At 51.3% G+C, this 17,290-nt stretch overlaps 5 protein-coding genes across 5 annotated transcripts; 4 read left to right on the top strand and 1 right to left on the bottom strand.

Moving 5' to 3' along the window:
* Positions 1-725: 725 nt before the first annotated feature.
* Positions 726-1,232, top strand: BDP55DRAFT_732213 (Tim10/DDP family zinc finger protein; the record flags this gene model as incomplete). The annotated part of the gene is made up of 3 exons (XM_060579919.1): positions 726-733; positions 819-888; positions 1,044-1,232. 3 exons carry the CDS (start codon positions 726-728, stop codon positions 1,230-1,232), a joined length of 267 nt encoding a protein of 88 aa, XP_060425541.1.
* A 712-nt stretch (positions 1,233-1,944) lies between these two features.
* BDP55DRAFT_732212 (nucleoporin subcomplex protein binding to Pom34-domain-containing protein) lies at positions 1,945-7,581 on the bottom strand (the record flags this gene model as incomplete). The annotated part of the gene is made up of 4 exons (XM_060579918.1): positions 1,945-3,303; positions 3,362-6,481; positions 6,536-7,451; positions 7,511-7,581. 4 exons carry the CDS (start codon positions 7,579-7,581, stop codon positions 1,945-1,947), a joined length of 5,466 nt encoding a protein of 1,821 aa, XP_060425540.1.
* Positions 7,582-7,982: 401 nt separating this feature from the next.
* BDP55DRAFT_675908 (indole-3-glycerol phosphate synthase) lies at positions 7,983-10,544 on the top strand. The gene has a single exon (XM_060575774.1). The coding sequence runs from the start codon at positions 8,177-8,179 to the stop codon at positions 10,472-10,474; it is 2,298 nt and encodes a 765-aa protein (XP_060425539.1). The 5' UTR covers positions 7,983-8,176; the 3' UTR covers positions 10,475-10,544.
* Positions 10,545-11,332: 788 nt separating this feature from the next.
* On the top strand, positions 11,333-12,795 carry BDP55DRAFT_560303 (uncharacterized protein; the record flags this gene model as incomplete). The annotated part of the gene is made up of 5 exons (XM_060569979.1): positions 11,333-11,522; positions 11,650-11,850; positions 11,906-12,012; positions 12,098-12,340; positions 12,412-12,795. The coding sequence occupies 5 exons, from the start codon at positions 11,333-11,335 to the stop codon at positions 12,793-12,795; spliced, it is 1,125 nt and encodes a 374-aa protein (XP_060425538.1).
* Positions 12,796-13,898: 1,103 nt separating this feature from the next.
* Positions 13,899-15,136, top strand: BDP55DRAFT_292630 (uncharacterized protein). The gene is made up of 3 exons (XM_060566555.1): positions 13,899-14,241; positions 14,304-14,454; positions 14,553-15,136. The coding sequence occupies exons 1-3, from the start codon at positions 13,998-14,000 to the stop codon at positions 15,070-15,072; spliced, it is 915 nt and encodes a 304-aa protein (XP_060425537.1). The 5' UTR covers positions 13,899-13,997; the 3' UTR covers positions 15,073-15,136.
* Positions 15,137-17,290: the final 2,154 nt, after the last annotated feature.

The raw sequence follows: 17,290 nt of genomic DNA, 5'->3' as shown, positions 1-17,290 counted from the left end.
TTGATACCCCTGGCGAGAGGTCACTGGACTCTGTAGCTTCGGGATGGATATAGGGCGACGTGGGTGTAATCTACGTCAGGATAATTTACACAATATTTGAGACTTTCTTCATGTTAAAGAATTCAAGTCCTAGTTTAGTGTGCATGCTGCGTCTGTAATAACAAACAAACATGCTAGCTCGGGAATCTCGATTTGAGACTGGTTTTTTGGGATTGACTGCCGAGGTCAAAGATTCGAAGAGATGGAACTCGCGAGTGCCGGATGATAACCAACATTGGCCCGGCGTTCGAAGCAGAGCAGAACCTGTTAGATATATCTCACGCTTCTTCTCTCTGAATTGACTAAAGGCTAATACGAAAGTCGCGCCTCGCTATGATAGAGGCAGGGACTTCTCGCGCAACTGCACTCCCATTGAGGCTCATGCATCTATCCGAGGTGAAGCTCCAACCGAAATCCCGATACGGTCTTATCGTTATCGGAGCTCCAACAACGCCCAATCTTTCGAGATCTGATTGGCCAACACTGACCGGGGGCAAGGCAAGCTTGCCTGCTATCCCGTTCCGCGCAGCGCTACTGCTGAGGAAGTGCTTTAACCAAAGAAATTTCTAACATCGTCATCGCTCCCGAACCAACTACAACAACTTCCATCACGAAAAGCCCCCCCCAACGACCTCGCATATATCCCGTCAAATTCACGACTTCATCGAGCCAACCAAATATCAAAAATGGACGCGTAAGCTTGTCCCCTCCCCTGGACGAAGCCAGGAAAGATCGGAGACGGAGAAAGTATCGACTAACGCGCATTCCCTTTTGACCAGCCTTACCAAGACCGAGGAGGCCCAGCTCCAGCAGAGACTTCAGAAGCGCCAGGTCAAGGAGTTCATGAACGTATGTCTCTCTTCAACTTTCCGATTCCTATTTACACAGAAACAGCCCTTCAATCCCGTTTCCTCCCGTCTCTATGGTTTCCCTCGATCGCTGTTTGGAAAAAGCGATAAAACTCCAGGCTTTTGGGCTAACCCGATCATCTTCTCCTCTTCCAGCTCTTTGGCAACCTTGTCGACCACTGCTTCACCTCATGCATCGACGACTTCACCTCAAAGTCCCTCTCCTCCCGCGAGACCGGCTGCATCACCCGCTGCATCCAGAAGCAGATGTTCTCCCAGCAGCGCCTCAGCGAGCGCTTCCAGGAGCACAACGCCCAGATGACGGCCCAGATGCAGGGACAGTAAAAGAAACTTGACGCCACAAGACAGAAATCAAAATGATGTGAAATAAAGAGAGAAGATAATGGCACGCAGAACGGTGTTCGATAAAGGAGATCTCGGACGAGCTCGCGCGCGAGCTGATGTAACACTATTCCCAGCAAGGCAGGCAGGCAGGTAAAACCAGTCGGTGGGGGAGGAAGGCCTTGGGGTTCGCAAGATTTACCACACACACGATCTCCAAAATAACGAAGCCAGGCGAGTGAGTTGGGAATGACAACCACGGACGAGGAGGGTTTCCTGTATATTACATTGTGTTACTTTTTCTTTCCCCCAGCCAATGGATAGACGTGGCATGGCACTTTTGGCGGGCGTGGAATGAACACTGCTCAATGAAGGGAGAGAACGAATGGACAAAATATCTACTCCATGAGCTGTTGACACTATTTGCTTGCATGTCACCAATCCGTGAGCCAAAAGTCATGATGAATAAGGGCGTCATGTTGGTCGTACCCAGCAATCTGCCAGGGGTATCCGCGAATTTGATCCTACGTAGACTATGGGGTTTCCCAGTGACGATAGCTGGAATAGGTATGATGCACCCACGTTTATCCTACACTCTTAAACGCCTAAACCCTTTTTGTGTCGTTGTTCCCCCTCCGATTCATTCATTTCCTTTTGACCGACAATAATTCCACTCGGCTCATTATTTCTATCTCAATAGCCCCTTCATCCTTGCTCAAGACTCTTCGAGGTCTTCGCTCAACACATCCCTGACGGCCTCCAACTGCGAGAGTACCTTGCTCTCCAGAACATTTCCTGGCTGGCCACTCTCATCGGACGCGCCAGTTTTGATGCTCTTCCACTCCACCTCACGCTGACCCAGCGGCAGAAGTCTGTCACGCAACAACTTCCGGCTCGACAGCCAAAAGTCAATGTTTTCCAAAAGAGAAGCAGCATCCCATTGGATCTCCGGGATGTCCCGGCTATTGGCCGTACGCATCGCGGCAATAACTCTCGTCAACAGAGCCAAAGAGTGCACCTCTGATACTGAAAGAAGCGTCACGTAGTGCGGCGTCTCTCTCGATGCCGTACGACTGGCGCCAGGAGCCTCGAATCGGTCGACGCTAGACTTGAGGAGCAGAGGGAACTGGTTCAGAACGTAACCAAGTTCCGGCGCAACCGTTCCGCCCAGAGCAGTGAGGAGATTCAGCAATAGGGGCAAAACACCCTTGACCCAGATGATGTAGCATCGCTGGGGTCCAACCGCTTCCGAGAAGGGAGAGATATTCCCGCGACGCATAAAATTGGTGATGCCTGCTGAAGTCAGGTGGCTCAGCAAGCCATCGCAGGCCATTTGCTCTGCCACGGCCGGCAGGGTAGAAAGCTCTAGCAAAAAGAGCAAGCTCAACTCGCCGTAGATCGGATCACCGTTGACGGAAAGTTTATCAGCCCAGGAGAACATTGATGTCGCTGCGTGCATCGCGTCATATGATGCCATGATGTTGAGTATCTGTGTTTGGCATTGGTCAATAGTTGGCATGTTGAGACAAGCTTGCAGAATGGCGGTTAGGAGAGCTAGGTCCTCGGGTGCAACGGCAGCCTCGGAGTCGTGCACAAGGGAAACGAGCGTTCGGAATCCCTTTGCTACTACTCGGTCGAGAAGGTTTAGGACAGTCTGAGTGAGTGTGATCGAGAAGCCGTCGCCTCCATTCTTCGAGGCTCCCAGGGATTTCTTCTCCGCAGCATTATACGCACGCAAGGTGACGTAGATGGCTTTGAGCATTGTGCGATAGTACGAGATTGAGTCCGGGTTAAAGGGTTCCTCGACAGCGCTGATAATGGTGAATAATGTTCCCAGAAGCTGATTCACGTCGTGAGATGAGATGGGACGGCCAACGAGACGCTGGACGAGAAGCAAGCTCAAATCAGCTCGCTCTTCGACAATCCGCATGAAGATGTTTTCCGGGCCTTGGTTGGACCGATTGGCCTCGAGACATTGCTGCGCAACTTGCAACATTTGTCTGGCAATGGTTTCGTTGTCTGCAAGAGAGCTACTGAGCTCGAGAAGCAGGTATTCCCACGCGTGGAACAGCGACTACAGTGATGTTAGTATGGACCGAAAGGGTAGGAAGATGCTCAAGCGCAAAACTTACAATCTGCGCGTCAACTAGGGAGAGGTTGGCGTTGGCGATCCCCATCTCATTGCGGAATCCATTGTTGCGACGACCATGCCAGCCTGGATCGAAGCTCAGCATCTCATTTGCACTCTCCAAGTCATAGAAATAACTTCTGCCAAGCTCGCCGGGCCGCAGTGACGTCCTTTTGAAAGCTTCCAAGGAAACTCCTGGGTACTTGCTTGTGAAGTTTTTGGCAAAGTTGCTATGCAAAGAAGTATTATAGCTCGAAACTTCTACGCCGTCCCGCAGATAGTAGTCCAAGTCGGACACCAGGCTCTTGGCGAATGTATCGGCACCGCCCATCTGTCGTAAGTGATAGAGCTGCATGGCAAATATCTCGGCAATGTAAGCAGCCATTTTGGCATCCGTGGCAGCCTTGACGGCATCTGTCTTGCTTGTAACTGTAAAGCTGCTGAGGTCCTTGACATAAAGACGCAAAGAGTCCAGGAACGACGAATCTTTTTGCATGGTGAAGATTGTCCAAGGCCAATGGTTTTGAGATGATGCAACGAAATCGAGGATCCTGACTGCCTCGCCTGTTTCTAATTCCTTGATCTTCTTCAGCTTTGAAAAGGCTGTCGCCAGTACCGAGGTGGGTGTTGATGAGGCGTCCTTCTTGACTCCCTTGAGGGCATCTCTGGGCGTCTTGCCTGTCAAGAGACAATTTGATAGCCACTGCTGGCGGTTCTGCACGATCGTGGAGAAGAATTTCCACGTTGTCTGCACATCTTTCGCAACGAGGAAGGGTTTATCGAGTCGCGACAAAACTTCGATAAATGACCGGGATAAAAGCGGACCTAGGTATCCCAGGAGAGAAGGAGGATCGTCGTGAGCTTTGGCAGCACTTAGCACCAGGGCCTCAAGGAGTAGCAGTGCTGGCCGTCGAAATTGCTCGCAGATTGCACATAGCCTTGCCAGGATCGAAGACGTCTTGAACAGGTGTTCTTCGAAAGTCGCTGATGGTCGGTCCAAGTAACTTGCAACACGTAGCAAGGTTGTTGTAAACCGTAAAGCACACGTGAGCTGCTCTTGGGCTGAGGCTAGTCTATCTTGGTAGAAGGTCGAGTCGGGGATTTGAAGGCCATTGACCAAGGTAGTGAGGAGCGGCTGGAACCTCAAAGATCCCGTTGAGGGCGAGAGGAATGCATCGATAATGTAGGACGCTGCGGGTTCCAAGCAAGCCGCCAGCGTATCCGCGTTCTCTTGATCACCCATCCCGTACGTGTGCTCGATAATTTGATCCATGACAGGGACAACATGCCGAATGAGCAGGGCTTTGTGAAGCTCTGATCCGAAGCGCCAGGTTGAGGAGGTCTCAAAGACATCGACTGCGGCTTGAGCAATTGCGAGGCTGACCTTGCCCAAGACCTTGTCCGCTACGCCGAGCCAAACATTGTTTGATACTTGCTGCCGTCCAACTAGCTTGTTGCCAGATTTGCGTTGAACAGCACTGCTTTTGACGCTGTCGATGAGACTAGCGAAAAGCCGTACAGCTGACAGCAAGAGTTCATATCGGTCCCCAACCAGGTCAAGGTTGCCCGTGATTTTTGCCAGTTTTCCTGCTTGAGCTTCGGAGTTGAGAAGTTCGCAACGTGCCAAGTAGGACCAAACTCTCGTCGGGCAAAGTGGCAAGATCGCATGTAGGAATTGAACGCATGAGTTGAGCACTGCGATACCCTGTCCTTCGGCCGCCTTCTCGTCTTGCATATAGGCATCCATGGTTTCGCAGACAACGGCCACAAGGTCTTTGTTCCCAGAGATGTGCTTACCAATCTCTTCCAAAAGATCTTGCCCCGATTTGAGCGATGTTTCGCCGCTCAAGCCCTGCTTCTCGGACTTGAGTACCTCCGCGCGCAGTAACGTTGCTAAGAGAGCAATGGTTTCTGCCGTTTCCTCTGGCTGGAACGCATCCAGCTCGCTGCGATAGGTCTCAGGTGCCAGTTGGATTTCAAGCCTCTTGCCAAGCAAGGCAAGAGCAGAGTGCTCATACTCCATGAGAACAACGCGACCCGTATCTGTCACAAAGCGTCCTACTGTTTCCGCGGGTATCCTAAACGCATCATCCACTCGAGTTCTGCGATTCCATGCCGTGGCAGGTGTGAAAAGCGGTATATCTTCGAGCAGGTAGAATGTGTTGGTATTGTCCTCCTCCTGAGCCAGCTCATATTGCTGGTAGTCATCGGGGAGAATGAAGGTGAGTGATGGAGCTTTGCGCAGTAGGTTGACTACCGTATCCATCCGGTCATCAACAACGGTACAGTTTGCCAAAGTCCGGCAAAGGTTGAGGAAAGGCAGCAGCTCAAACGGGTAGCGATTAAGGGCCTGGTGGAAGTAATATTCAAGCGCAGCATCGTCGTGGAGCACCTCGGCCAAAATGTCGCTTGAAGGGTGGAGCGACGGCTTCGAAAGGTCCCAGTATTGCTGGCCAGCTCCTAGGACTGAAAGGAGAGAGGTTACAGAGTCTGACTGGTACCCTACGAGAGGATATGTGGCTTTGAGGAAGTCGACATAAGACAGCCGTATTCTGGAGCTCAGAAGCGCCGAGAAGGCTCCATCGCTAGAGGCTCCAATAGCCAGCGCCATCTCGGACAACACTTCGTAGGCCCGTCCATGAGATGTGACAGCTACTGCCAGCTGCTCCACAACCTGCATGTCCTTGTCTAGACCCGCGTTGGCCAAGAAAATGTCAAACGACTTGCCGTCAAGAGAAACAATGCTCCCCGCGGAAAGACGGCGAGCGTTGGTGGGCCGAATGAGAACACCAGCCTCAAAAGTCTCCTGTGATCGCTGATTCTGTAGCGCATCCCGCTTCTCGATTCGGTCGTGGTGCGAGTAGAACATGCGGTGGACAACGACGGTCCATGCAAATATGATGGGGCTTTGGCTCTCGCAATCGGCACTGGCTGCGGCGAGGATTGCATTGTGGACTTGCTCTAAGACTGATGGAGCAGTAATGTAAGGATCCTCGTCTCCGCGATATTCAGGGGCTTCTTCGGCGAGACAATCGATGGATCGTGTAGGATTCAGGAGCTTGATAGATATAGCTGAAATGAGAGACCTGAGGGGCATGATTAGGGAGGCAATGGCATCAGTCGGCTGGCTGGTGTTAGTCCTGGCTTCCCAAAGAAGTCTAGTTTTTCGTTTACTCACTGCAGTAATGCCGTTGAGAAATCCGTAGTTGTCCATCAGGGAAAACCACTGACCAACCACCGCGGATGGTACGAAAGAGTCCCCGCTGCCATCTACTGACTGGAAGACGACCGACAAGGCGTGTACAACTTCGGTGAGTGCCGTCCGCATCCATTCCAGCTCAACTTCTTCTCCCAGCAGGCTTTTGTCTTCTACGACTGCTTCGAGCCCCTCGGCCAGTCGACCGATAGCCTCAGTGACATACTGCAAGTAAGTCGTAAGGAGATCCTCGAGGTATTTGGGACGCTCGCTCGTTGCGATCAATTGAGTTGTCGTTGTCGGAAGATCGGCCGCAGAACTTGGCGCTGAAGGTTGTGTGTAGAGCACAGTCTCCTGTACCAACGCAGCAGTCATCAAAAAGTGGCGTCTCTCGGCAAGATATGTCTGGAAAACCCGTTGTCGCCTTGACTCCTCTTTTTCGAATTCGGCCCAGATCGTCTCCGCATCCTGAGCAGCACCCGCGATAGGGACAAAAGACGACGATTGTACGTTTGCGACGCCAGAGGCTTCCTGAAGGTTGATTATATCCTGGGAGGAGAGTGTTCCAGTAAGGTGGCTTGCTGGTCGCGACTGGAACTCGATGACTGTCGCGCGAAGCGCAGCAACAAGGTTGACCTTGGCGTTCTTACTCAGCCACTGCGCATCCTCCTTGATTAACTTGATGTCGAATTTGTCGTTCGGTTTGGGGGTGACGTGTATAGCGGCGGTCCTCGTTTCGAAGTTCGACTTGGTGGTATCGCTCGGCGGCGCAAAGGCGGTCGACGGATCTTTTATGAGTGCTCGTACGAAGTCGTCTTGTAAGAACTGCACAACAGCTTCGCTCTTTCGCCTAGAATCATCTTTGTCCGCCAGTGCAGCTGCGATGAGCTTCCAGGAGCTAGGTCGAGGATCAGTTTTCCGGGCAATCAGCAAGTCAACAAACGCAGGGCTACCCACATGATGATGGTATCTCCATTCAAGCATTCCTCCAAAGGAGGAAAATATTGACGGTCTGCCACTTGCGCCATTGCCGCAGAGGTCGATTGGGCAGAGCAGTCAAGGTCCAGACTGCATCAGGCGAGGCTGCGATGAGCTATGTTGCCTGAGATGCAAAGAAAGCAAATGGACGCGCTTGTACACACTTGGACCCGCGAATGCTTTTGCAGCCTCTCTGCAGGTGGTTGATTGGAGCTCCCAAAAAAAGTGAGCTCGACTTCCTTGGTTTTTCCGGGAGTTGGCGCTAAGTCATATCCGTCTTAGCGCCCGTTCTAGGTACAATGCCACAATAGGCAGTCCCGGGCGCCGGGATCGCGATATAGCGGCGGGGCGGCCTGTCAGGGTATATTGCAGCTTGCCTTTGGAGCTTCTGTGCACTGTTTGCTCAACCCAGTTAACCGCCATTTTGTACAGTAGAAACTAGTCTCCGATTCACTGTGCGACAAACAACTTTAGTGAGTCGCCGCCTTTTTATCTTCATTTCAACCCGTCCCATTGACTCACCTCATTCAAACCTCGAATGCCATTGCCGCCGAAGCAATACTTTTCTTGACAAGAGGCACTGAAATTTAGCAACGCCTTGCTGATTTGACTCATTTTTTGGCGGTTTCGGTACAATTTTCCAAGATGCCGTCCTTGGATATCATCGATCACTCACCCCAGCATCCGGACCCTTCGCCACCAATTCCCACGGCATCCAACTTGATCTTGATCGACAACTACGATTCCTTCACCTGGAATGTCTACCAATACCTCATTCTCGAAGGCGCGAATGTGACCGTCTTCAGAAATGACAAGATCACGCTGGCAGAGCTGATTGACAAGAAGCCAACTCAGTTGATCATTAGTCCCGGACCTGGACACCCCACCACAGATTCCGGAGTCAGTCGAGATGCCATTAAGCACTTTTCCGGAAAGATCCCCATATTTGGTGTCTGTATGGGACAGCAGTGCATCTTTGACGTCTACGGCGGCGAGGTCGGATCCGCAGGGGAGTGGCTTCATGGAAAGACGTCTCCTTTGACACACGATGCCAAGGGTGTCTATGCTGGTCTGCGCCAAGGTCTTCCAGTTACCCGTTATCACTCTCTAGCCGGTACGCGTGTAACACTTCCGGATTGTTTGGAGGTCACCTCTTGGGTTGCAACAGAGGACGGATCCCCGGGTATCATTCAGGGCGTGCGACACAAGGAGTACACCATTGAGGGTGTCCAGTTCCATCCCGAGAGCATTCTCACCGCAGAGGGTCGGACTATGCTGCGAAACTTTTTGCAACTTCAAGGTGGCACTTGGGAGGAGAACAGTCGACTTCAGAAGGGTTCCGCGACCAACGGCGCCGCAGCCAAGACGCCATCATCTGCGCCGGCTGCGAGCAAGAAGAACAATATCTTGCAGCAAATTTACGCTCATCGGAAGGCTGCTGTTACAGCTCAGAAGCTTATTCCCTCGCAAAGGCCTGCAGATCTACAGGCTGCGTATGATCTCAATGCCGCCTCGCCTCAAGTCTCGTTCATTGAACGCCTTCGCCAGACCCCGTTCGATGTGTCCCTTATGGCCGAGATCAAGCGAGCCTCGCCCTCAAAGGGCATCTTCGACATCAACATCAACGCTCCGACCCAGGCAAAGAAATACGCCCTTGCGGGTGCCAGCGTTATATCCGTGCTGACCGAGCCTGAGTGGTTCAAGGGCAGCATCGAGGATCTGAGGGCCGTTAGGCAAGTTCTGGATGGTATGCCCAATAGACCAGCGATCCTCCGGAAAGAGTTCATCTTTGAGGAGTACCAGATTCTTGAGGCCAGACTTGCTGGCGCCGATACCGTCTTGCTCATTGTCAAGATGCTGGAGACGGAACTTCTGGAGAGGCTGTACAAGTATTCCCTTTCCCTGGGAATGGAGCCGTTGGTTGAGGTTCAGACAGCCGAGGAGATGACGACAGCCTTAAAACTTGGATCCAAGGCTATCGGCGTCAACAACCGCAACTTGGAGAGCTTCGAGGTCGATATGAACACAACAAGTAGATTGAGAAGCATGGTCCCGGAAAATACCATCATCTGCGCCCTAAGTGGTATCAATAGCCACGAGGATGTCATTCTTTGCAAGAACGATGGAGTTAATGCTGTTCTCGTGGGAGAGGCCATTGTCAGAGCGCCGGACACAACCAAGTTCATTAGAGAACTCTGTTCTGGTACAGACGCTGAGCCAGAACCGGTCAAGACCCAGCCCCTTTTTGTCAAGATTTGCGGAACGCGAACTCCTGAGGCTGCCCTTGAGGCTGTCAAGGCCGGCGCAGACTTCGTGGGAATTTGCTTGGTTCCAGGTGCAAAGCGTTGCATATCCGACGAAAATGCCACAGCCATCTCAGAAGCAGTACACACCTTCGTGCCTACTGCTATACGCGCAGCAACAACTATCCCTACAAAATCTGCTACGGATTACTACACTGCCTCTGTCGCCAGGCTATCGAGCTCGCGTCCGCTCCTTGCGGGTATCTTCCAGAACCAGCCCCTAGACGAGGTTCTCGAGAAGCAGAAGCGCTTCAACCTGGACATTGTCCAGCTCCACGGCAACGAGCCAGTTGAGTGGGCCAACCTGATCCCCGTACCTGTTATTCGGGCTTTCAAGCCGGGCAACGTTGGCATCGGGAAACGAGGCTACCACACCATTCCTCTGCTCGATTCGGGAGCCGGCTCAGGCAAGCTCCTTGACGTCTCCAGCGTCAAGGATATTTTGGCAAAGGACCAAGAGTTGCAAGTCATTCTTGCCGGCGGTCTCAACCCCGACAATGTGCTCGAGGCTGTCAAGGCTGTTGGGGAGTTTGGTGACCGTATCGTAGGTGTTGATGTGAGCAGCGGAGTGGAGGAGGACAGTAAGCAGAGTTTGGAGAAGATTAGGACGTTTGTCAAGAATGCGAAAAGCTTCAGATAGAGTGTTCGCTGAATGAATGAGTATTTGAGATTCTACCAAATAATCTACATCGAAGACTGTGTGCATTGTATTTGAATATCCACGTCTGGTCCTGAAGCCGCTTTCTCCATGTTGTTAAATAGTCATTTACTTCCACGTTCTCGCATGAGCCCAGACTGCTGTCAGGTATACAAGTAGGGACCAACGTAGGGCTACCTGCTTCTGTTTGGAGAAACGATCTCGCCTTAGAATAGATAGCAGGGCTATGATTGACGATATTTATAACACCAGGGCTCCTAGTCCCTTCCTCCCAATCATTTTTTACACCTCCAGTTGTGCCCTCCTTCCTTTTCAGTCGCCCTGGCTCTTTTTCTCTCCTTCCCTCAAATCTCCACGTATAAAACAGCCACTCCTTTCCCTTCCCGACTTCTCACTCATCCTCTTTTCCAGCTTTTCACCCTGCTTACCTCACTCACGACTCCAGACCTCCTCTCACATTCATCATCAGTATCAGAAACCTTGCTTTCTCTGACCAACTGAGAATACCCCTTTCCTGATTCTTCCACGCACTCAATTCAAGTCTTTATCCTTCTCAACCCACTAACGATGTCAAGTCGTTCTTATCCTCACCTTCATCTTCATCATTGGTATTAGAGACATTGCTTGCTCTTACCAACTGAGAACGCCCTTTCTCTACTTTCTCTCGCAGTCTCACTTCAACTCTTCAACCTTCTCAACTCGCTTACAACATCGAGTGTTTCTTCCCTCACCTTCACCAACGGCATTACAGACCTTCATTCTCTTGACCCATAGTCACCAACTGACGACTACACTTTTCAACCCTCACATACCATCATCGACCACCGTTAATTCTTCACAATGGTCGCAGCTATCTTCAAAGATTTGGTCATCACCGCTGCCGAAGGCATCCCTGATGATTTTACCAGACAGCAGGTGTTCCATTGGACTAACCTCCGCAGTGGTGAGTTTTCACGTCACTTGAGCGAGTCGACGACTCATCTTCTCTTCACCGATGAAGAGTTCGAGTCCGCACAGAAGCACCACCGAAGTAAGGCAACCTTTTCCTTTCTATTCACAATGTTGAATGTCTACCTTTTTCATTACAATTTATGTCTTTCTTTCTTTTCACTGCTCAGATGCTAATTACCTTTGTCAATTTTCAGTCAAAGAGGCAGAGAGAAGGAGCAGGACCAAGGGGGCAAAAAGGATTCATATCTTGCACTGGAAATGGTTCAGAGACTCTTGCATCCACAACAAGAAGCTTCCGATGGAGATCTACAGATACGATACCATGAAAACCAAAGCGAAGAAGGAGGCCGAAGCGGAGGTCAAAAGAGCCCGGGCTGCAGACCAGGCTTACAGGTGGATCCGTCCTGGTCAGTGAATATTCACCAGTCCTACTCCTTGAGCACAGTTAACATATGAATCTAGAGTGGTACAGTGTTGCCAAAGACTCGACTTCCTTCGAGTACAAGGTTGATCTCTTCCGATCATCAGAGAACGAGGACGGAGCTCTGCACGAGAAGTACGAACTTTATGTAAGTCACAAGTCTAGGGCCGTCCCGAAGGGCCCTCACAAACTTGAACCGAGTCCCAGCTGACATATACTGCTTAAACCTGAAGCTCTTCCAGTCCCACTCCTCCCGGCCGCACATGTACTGGTTCGGTGCGAAGCTTTTTCACAAGAAGAATGACGGCAGGTGGATTGAGCGCGGCGTTGAGCGCCCAAGTGGCTGTTGCTCAACCTTCCGGAATGAATTTGGCAGGTTTGTCAAGTTCTTTGAGCTGAAGACCAAGATTCGATGGGAAGACAGAGTCATCAAAGCTGGAACCAGAGAGAAAACTGCGTTCAGTTACTCCCCACCGGTAAGACCATCCTCTTCGTACTGAAGTGTGAAGTTTGTTTCTGGTGAACACTTGCTGACAATGAACCTTAGACTGGTGGAAAGCCTGTCGGAGGCAAAATGGTCGGTGAGCGATACAGCCAGGCTGTCAGAAGCAACAAGAAGTTGCGCCGGCGCTATGCGGAGCTGTTCGGAGACGAGCTGCCGTCGGACATCCAGATCGAAGACGCCTGCGATGACATCCTGAAGGTCATCCTAAATGAGGTATGCGAATCCCTTGAGATGAACGCCGAAGAGGAAAACGGAGTCAATGATATGACCGAGGCCAGCAAGAATCCAAGCCTTGGTAAGAACGACTCTTTCGACTCTGACAAGGAAGGAAACGTCGAGACCGGCGCTCTTTCTGATCCTGGCATCATGGCTCAGACTTCTGACATTGAAGACACCGTCATAGAGGGTCACATTGAGGACCTCTAGACAGGTCAGACAACACTTGAAGATACTTTCACCTACGCAGGATACTGGACTCATTGGAATTTGGTCTAATGGAGACGACAATGGCGAATAACCACATGGAGCAACTGGCAGTCCTTATGAGATTGCGGAGGCCCTTGATGCAAGTCTGCAAGAAGCAGAAGTACAGTGAGTTGAGCATGGGCAACTATTCCGCCGGCCAGCTACTAACCACTCTTTAGTTGCATCTGAGGAGAGATGTCTCTCTTCTTTTTGGGATTTGGAGGTAGCACTCCAACGCGGTTTTTTGGCAATGGTTTCGAGCTTAGGTGACAGACGAGAATGGCCCTGCATCTGAAGCCCTTTTCTCCAATAAACTTCTACACGAGCAGCAGCAAGAAGGGGCCTACAGCGCTCTATTCAAGGTCGGGTGGTGGTATCTTGAGAAGTTGAGAGCGTGGCCAACTTGATTAGATCCGATAAATAATAGACATTTCATGCAGTTAAACTCCTGTCTCTTTGGTGCAGTTCACATGAAAAAGTTGAATACATCTCCCGACTTTTCAACCCCTTCGATTCACAAACCGCTCAATCATCGTTTGTGAGCGATGACTCTTGAGTGTATTAATACTCATGTATTTCAACATGAGTACCTTACGAAATCTCATGGCTGACATCTCTCCCTAAGAAAAAAACTCGAGATCCCGTGATATCGGTTCAAATGTCTCAGCGGCCGTGATCAAACTGGTCATTGGCTATCCTCGTTGTGGCCAAAGTCGTGTGGCTGGACGGGCTTGGATGACCACTCAGATGCCCGCAGAGAGCTGATCGAAGACCTAGCTTGCAAATAGCAGGTCAGACTCAAATGAGATGCTACGTTCTAGGTGCGGTAAGATTCGAGTCTGCCTTATTACCCCTGGCAATTGACGTCGAGGGATCGGCACTGCACGATATTCATTGGACGACCACTTCACAAGCTGGGCAATCAGGAAGAGGCTGAGTGTGAGACAGAGACACCAATCAATCATTGGCGATTAGTTCTCACTCAATCGGAGTCTAGGTCCGCGCGTGTCGGATTCTGTGAGATGTGTAGGGAAACTGCGCTCCCTGCTAGGACTTCACAAATTCTTCGCTTTTACTTTGTCGTCGTTCATCGAGAATAAGACGCGAAGTCTTACGTCCGCCGCTGGCTCTAGATTTGATCCACGACAAAAGAGACTGCCTGGATGCGCTCGACAGTGTCCTATATCCATTCATTAATCGCAGTGGCGGGTTTCTTGCCACTGAACCTCGCCATGGGCCTTGAAGCGCGACATCCCCAGCAAACGCTCGCAATGGGGTTCCTAGAGCATCGTGCTGGACTTTCCCCGGCGCCAACAACAGCTCCCAGCGAGGAGTCAAGGCAGATGATGCTCGAAGCTAGGAGTCTTCCTCCCAATGCATGTGGAGTTCGCCGTCTTGATAATGGTAGTGAGTCTAGACCCATGGCTCCTGCACTTCACCGAATTGGACTGACGATACCTTGCTGTCAGCGTTCGAGACGTTCTCGTGCGTGAGCAACGATTGTTATAGCTCGGGGCCATGGTTTGGATGTCGCAACGTCCTCAAGACGCAGTGTTTTGATGGGACCGCGCCTGTTTGCCAGCAGACGACTTCTTCGCTGGGCGCAAAAGCCCTTTGCTGGTAATTCTTTCCATCTCCTTCAGACAATACTGCTTGGGAGTATTGAGCTCATTTGCGCGCTCAAACTTCGACGACTTCAAGCGCTGACTTTTTTACAGCACTCGATCAGGCCTGAGCCAGTTACCGTATTGTTTGACACTCCTGAGACCCGACGACTCGGGACAGCAGACATGGCTCCGATGTGGCGACCCTGCCTACAGTGGACAAAGGATCATGGTGATAGGTACGGAGTCCGACGACCCAGACGCGACCAGGACCGTAGATTCTTCGGACACAGCGACAGCCACGTCACCTCCGTCCGGCTCTTCTTCGAACTCAACAGGTGCTATCGTCGGAGGCGTGGTCGGTGGAGTTGCCGTGGTCGCCATAGCGGTCTGCGTCATCGTCTGGTTGGTATTGAGGCGGAGGAAACGCTCGAGGGACGACGGGTCGCAGGTGCCTCTGACACCAGGCTCTCAATCGCAGCAGACTCAGCCATACTACTCTCAGGCTGGATATGGAGAGCAAGAGGACCCTTATAAGGCGCAACACGCGCCGACGCCCTCGCCTACCCCTCTCGCTGAAGTACAGGGAAGTAACGTGGTGGACAACCGAAGACCGGCAGAGCTTGGGACTTGAGCCATCGGAAGATGAAGTGGGCGTTTGTGAGGCTGCACTTTGGGGGTCGTCAGATTATTATACTACATATAGCGAAGGAGTTAGGGGTCCCGTCTGTTCCACTGTGTTCAGTGGCCTGTGTTCTTTCTTCATATATGCCTACCAGTCACATACAAAAATAGCGAAGTGAGGACGAAGCCGATGGAGCCTCGATGCCAGGAAGCCTCGGTGCTTGTCGGAATCATCTTGACTCGACTTGCTCGTGACTTCTGTGGTTTATTTGATAGAAGTGATATGTAACAGCGAGGACCTGATACAGATTCAAACACTGCTCTTGACAGGGACTTGGGGCCAACAAAGCAGGTGTATATTGGCTTAGGCATGGGCATCATTAACTGCGCTCCGCCTTATCATCTGCCCATTCTGGCGTTAGCACTACAGCTCGTATTCAATATCGTTTTGGCTACACACCCTCTTTGAACATAAGCAGCCACTGTTGATGAGCGAACCATCGACAGCATAACTTCCGGGAGCATGCCTCGCATACCTTGGCAAGACATTGAGAGGCTTCCACGACCGAGCCTTCATTGGAATATTCAATGAGCTCCCGATTACTCAAATATGCTATTTGCGGCTGACAGTTACACAGCAGCCTGATTCCTTCTGGTGGCCCGGCCCCCAGAAGGTGTATATCAAGAATGAGGAGTTTACGCGTTGAACGGCGTCCGGGCAGGCTGCTCTACTTCCCAAGGACTTGACATCCTCACAACTGCCGTTTTCCCTTGTATTGAGTGTGTTACCTATTCAAACACCAGTCTAAGCACAAATCTTGCCCTACTACCTTCTCTCCAGCTCAGCTCAGTGATGAACTCTCTTTTTCGTGTGGTCATCGCTGCGGCGATTTGGCTACCCGCAACGACAGCGGAGTATTCCAATGTGAATAGAAACCTCATAGCACGGCAGACTTTTTCACCGAAAGATGACTACTACGGGTCGTCCCCGGCTCCAACTTCGGCACCCAGAAACAAGCTCGATCTGCGGGCAGCGGAATTGGCGGCTCGCACGCTTAGTAGCAACACGTGCGGGATCATAACACTTCCATGGAGTGAGTACTCAAAGCCGTTTCCTTCGGGGCCATAGGACCTGTGCGGCTCAGAATCTTAAGGCACATTCTGACATTGGTACATCAGCAACATATCCTCTTCGATGCGCCGCTACGGTACCGTGTCGGACTGACGATGGCTATATGATGTGCGGCAGTGTGTATGTTGACACGTGCTTTGATGGGACGGCCACCGAATGAAAGACTAGCCTCGGCCTCAATACGCGCTGCTGGTTTGTCTACGACTCGTCCCCCAGGAATGAGTACATAACTGACAGACTCGTCTCTAGCAGGTCAAGCGGTGTCTGGCTTCCGAAGTGTGTAACATATTATAAAGAAATCGACACGAGCAGCTGGAATTTGTACCTTGGATGCCAGCTCAAAGAGCATCGCGGACAAACGAGCATAGATCTAGTCCAACAAACAGCCGAGGGCAAGTTCCTCGAGGCCAAAACAACATCCGCCACTATCACAACGTCTAGAACAGATACTACCCTGCTCTCATCTACATCGTCCTCTCCGTCTTCATCAATCTTGATCGAAGAAGAGCCGAAACCTTCAACGCCGCCACCGAATGTTGCATCCCAAATACCTGCAATAGTTGGCGGCGCTGTTGGGGGCATGGTCGCGGTGGTAATTGGGGTCTGCGTCGTTGTTTGGCTTATTGTACAAAAGAGACGAGCATCGAGGGCCCGTGGTTCAACATCATCGTCAGAGAATCCGACTCAGAGGGTTCAATTGTCCTCTCAACCAGAGGTATCCATTCCTTTGGACAACCAGTCTCGATATCCTGGCCATGAGGAGCGATACAAATACCACTCTGTATCCGCAGCCTCGTCTTCTCTTCTGAGTGAGGCGTACCTGACGCCTTCGCCGCCGCCGCCGCCGCCGAGAAACACTGTCAACAGCGGCAACAGCCCAGTAGAGCTTGGTTGAGTGAATGACAACGGCGTTCTAGATGCCAGCGGGCCGGTGTGGGGACGGAAGAACACGATGCATTGAGGATACAAGTGTCACATTATTAATTGTTTGGCTTTCATGAATGTAATTCTTTTACCCTTGCTTTTGAGAAAACCACAGCAAGACGTTGGGAAAAGCGTTTCCAAGGCCTCAAACCATAATTGAGAAGCTTGATAT

This window comes from Colletotrichum godetiae, assembly GCF_030913485.1.
Source record: "Colletotrichum godetiae strain CBS 193.32 chromosome Unknown BDP55scaffold_46, whole genome shotgun sequence".
NCBI lineage: Eukaryota > Fungi > Ascomycota > Sordariomycetes > Glomerellales > Glomerellaceae > Colletotrichum > Colletotrichum godetiae.
This window is presented reverse-complemented; position numbering and strand designations above follow the sequence as displayed.

Bases quoted from the DNA above. Each gene is read 5' to 3' on its own strand.
- BDP55DRAFT_675908 (XM_060575774.1), top strand. From the start codon at position 8,177: ATGCCGTCCTTGGATATCATCGATCACTCACCCCAGCATCCGGACCCT.
- BDP55DRAFT_292630 (XM_060566555.1), top strand. From the start codon at position 13,998: ATGCGCTCGACAGTGTCCTATATCCATTCATTAATCGCAGTGGCGGGT. The intron at 14,242-14,303 runs GTGAGTCTAGAC...CCTTGCTGTCAG, and splicing joins TCGCCGTCTTGATAATGGTA to CGTTCGAGACGTTCTCGTGC. The intron at 14,455-14,552 runs GTAATTCTTTCC...ACTTTTTTACAG, and splicing joins GGCGCAAAAGCCCTTTGCTG to CACTCGATCAGGCCTGAGCC.